The sequence below is a fragment of the Chelonoidis abingdonii genome, chromosome 11 (genome assembly GCF_003597395.2).
Source record: "Chelonoidis abingdonii isolate Lonesome George chromosome 11, CheloAbing_2.0, whole genome shotgun sequence".
NCBI lineage: Eukaryota > Metazoa > Chordata > Testudines > Testudinidae > Chelonoidis > Chelonoidis abingdonii.
The window spans coordinates 15,961,879-15,965,249 of NC_133779.1; the positions used below are offsets into that span (position 1 = coordinate 15,961,879).

Here is a 3,371-nt window from a genome sequence, read left to right on the forward strand (position 1 = left end):
TCACCTGGAGGAGGAGGGGGCTGTGCACTGTGGGTGCCCAGGAATGGGGCTGAGACCCAACAAACTCATTACAGATGAGCTACCCAAGAGAAAGGACATTTGGTATCTACTGATCTAGGGCTGGATCAGAGCCAGCGTCCCCTTAAGGGGACAGGCCCTGGGCCCCATTCCCCACCCTACCGAGCCAGCGGTTCCTTGCCCTGGGGCTGGATCTGAGCCGGCTGGGAGCTGAACAAGGGATATAACGAAAAACCATTTAAAATCTGGGTGCCTGCTAGTGCCCCCCGCTGGGGGAGGACACCCCTCAAATACCAGTCATTATCCCCCCCACCTCCAATACAGCAGCAGGCACAGTGTCCCCTGCCCCCTAGAGAGAGAGTCTGGGGGAACCTCTGTGGAACCCAGGAGTCCGGGGAGAGAATCCCTGCTATCCCCCCTGCTCAGGTTTCAGTGGTCACCCCTGGGTATTGGGGAGTGGCCATGGGGGCACCGGGCCCTATAGTGGAGTAGGGGGATTGATGGATGATTGACAGGTGTCAGTAGCACCTGGCTGGATGCTCAGTTCTCCCTGCTGCCGGTTCTAAAAGTCAGGTCCCAGGGGTCCTGAACCCTCGCTGGGTCTCCTCCATCACCGGCCCCCGGATGTGGGCTGGATGCCTGAACACAGCCCATGGCCTTTCGCTGGGAATTCACCAGCCTTTGTAACCCTCCCCTGGGGTCAGCTGGGAGCCCTCACCTGATGGGGCAGATGGGGAAACTGAGGCACTGAGAATGGATTTGTCCACACCTGTAGCAGAATTGGGCTGAGAACCCAGGAGTCCTGCCCCCAACCCCGACCACTATACCACACTCAAACCACCAGACCCTGCTCCCCTCCCAGAGCTGGGGAAAGAACCCAGGAGTCCTGGCTCCCAAGCCTCCCCCCCCAACCATTAGACCCCACTACCCTCCCACAGCCAGGGAGAGAACCCAGGAGTCCTGGCTCCCAGCCCCCCTCTCCATCCACTTCTCTTTCCCCCCTTTCTCTCCTAGCCCCCCCTCTTCCCCACACCATGGGCAGGAATCCTGCCCACATCCTAACCATCATGGCAGGTTCCCCTTGGCTGCAGCTGGTTGGCAGTGAGCTCATTTCCCAGCCTCAGTGACACACTCAGGTCCGCTGAGGACAGCAAGTGAGAGGGGACGGCCCATCTAGCCCTGGGCGGGGACTGGCTGGCTCAGGTGGGTGGGGAATGGGGCCTGGGGCCTGTCCCCTCTAGGGGACGCCGGCTCCCATCCGGCCCCAGGGCAGGGACTGGCTGGCTCAGGAGGGCAGGGAATGGGGCAGCGGCCTGTCCCCTGTAGGGGGCGCCGGCTCCCACCTGGTCCTGGGTGGGGACTGGCTGGCTCAGGGGGCCAGGGAATGGGGCATGGGGCCTGTCCCCTGTAGGGGGCGCCAGCTCCCACCTGGTCCTGGGAGGGGACTGGCAGGCTCAGGGGGGCAGGGAATGGGGCATGGGGCATTTCTCCTCTAGGGGGCGCTGGCTCCCATCCAGCAGTGTTGTTCCCAGTGACGCTCCCAGGCATCTCCCTCCGCCCTCCCCCAGCATGACACCCCCTGGTGCCACCTGTCTCCCCTTCTACCGCAAGAAAGAGGCCTAGCCCCAGAGGCCCCTTGCTGGGGTGCATTGGTGGAGAGTGGGGCTGTGTATGTTGCCATGTGTACATGCTGGGGGGACTCTCCAGGCCCACTTACCCCCTCAGCACACACAGAGTTGTGGGGGGGGGGGCTCCCCCGGGGTTTCTGGCCAGCCTGGTGTTTACGAGCGGCTGGTTCCTGGCAGAGCCGAGATGCCGGTAAGGCCACTGGCTTCCTAGCAGCCGTTAGCAGAGGCGCACGGCAGAATGCTAAACAGCAATCACAACAAAGGCCGTGTGCCAGAAGGGGAGAGTGTCAGGGGGCTGCTGGTTGCTCCCCAGAGCCCCTCCCTAATTGCCATCACCGCCCCTCCCCGCTGCCCACTAGGGATCCCCCCCCCCCCCCGTTTGGCCCTGGGAGTCGGTGCCACCTGGCAACCCAAACCTGAGGCCTGTGAGCTCAGTGCATGAGTGGGGATGGGAATGGGTTTGCTAGAGCAGCTCCCCTGCCCCTGCAAGGTCCAAAGTGTGGGGAGGGGCTGCCAGGTGGGATGTTAGCATGGGGTGTGTGTGTGTGCGTGTGTGTCCTGGCCACCCCCTGCTGGAGGGAACCAGGACTTCCCCACTCTGTGTCATAGCCCCTACACTGCTCCCAGCAAGCGGGGATTCCCCGGTCAGCCCAGCAGCAGGGCCTGGGGCCCCAGTGGGGAAGCGCCACGCGAGCTGGGAGACTGGAGCACCAGGTTACATTGCTTCTGGGGCGGCCGTTCTCTTCTCTCCTGCCAGTGTCACTCGGCCAGCTCTATCCCCCGGCCTGCCCAGCTCGTGGCCATCAACTCTCTGGGTGAAACAGCTGCTGCACCCCTCCCTGAGGGGTTGCATCCCAGTGCTGGGTGAGGGTTCCCAGATACCAGCCCCCACACCCAGCCCAGAGCGATCTCATCTCTCCCAGGGGTAACACACACTCCCGGCGCGGGTACAGGGGGGCTGTGGGGTGCCTGGGGGGGCTGGTTTGCGATTCTGTGTTTGTTACAAATCTGGAGATTAACAAGATGCAAAATAACACAAACAGCTGCCTCAGCACATCCCCCCCCCTCCTGGTGCTGAGACCCCCCTGGCCCCCTACCCGTGGGGCTGGGTGGGGCAGCATCAGCTGGAGGGAGGGTTATGGGGGGGGCTATAAGCCAAGCCTGCTCTCTGGGGGGGGAAATCACTCTGTCACTCCCTGGTGGCCGATGCTCCCTGCCCCGTCACTGCAATAACACCCCCTGGGTTCATGCTATGCGGGTGGGTGGGGGGCACCCTGCACCCCAGGGGCTCTGCCCGTGGGGCTTCTAGTTTATATCGATGGAGGCGTACAGGACGGGCTTGGGAGCAGGGGCCGGGCCCCCCCTCTTGCCCTGCAGCACCTGGCCGTCCAGCTCGGCATAGGTGTGTCCCTCGGCACCAGGGTCTGGCTTCTGGGGCTGGGAGGGGAGAGAGACACCGGTGTGTGTGTGTGTGTGTGTGTGTGTACACCAACACACACACACACACACACACACGACGGTTCTGATCCCAGCCACCAGGCGGCAGTGATGTCCCCCCACAATCCCCCCTCCCCACATGCACAGTTGCTCTGACACACTCTGTCCTGTCCAGCAGGGGGCTCCCGAGAGCTGCTCTCCCCCCACCCCCAGGGAATCCAGCAACACCCCCCTCCCCCCCACTCCAGCCCACAGAGCCCCATGGGGCAGAGATCAGGGAAATTCCCC

The 3,371-nt window shown here is 63.5% G+C and overlaps 1 protein-coding gene across 1 annotated transcript in view; it reads right to left on the minus strand.

Moving 5' to 3' along the window:
• Nucleotides 1-2,646: 2,646 nt before the first annotated feature.
• LOC116834899 (alpha-1B-glycoprotein-like) overlaps nt 2,647-3,371 on the minus strand; it is a 110,440-nt gene continuing 109,715 nt past the window's right edge. Inside the window, exon 12 of the mRNA XM_075071268.1 lies at nt 2,647-2,654. Within this exon, the coding sequence (XP_074927369.1) occupies nt 2,647-2,654 (8 nt within the window). The remainder of the gene's footprint in view (nt 2,655-3,371) is intronic.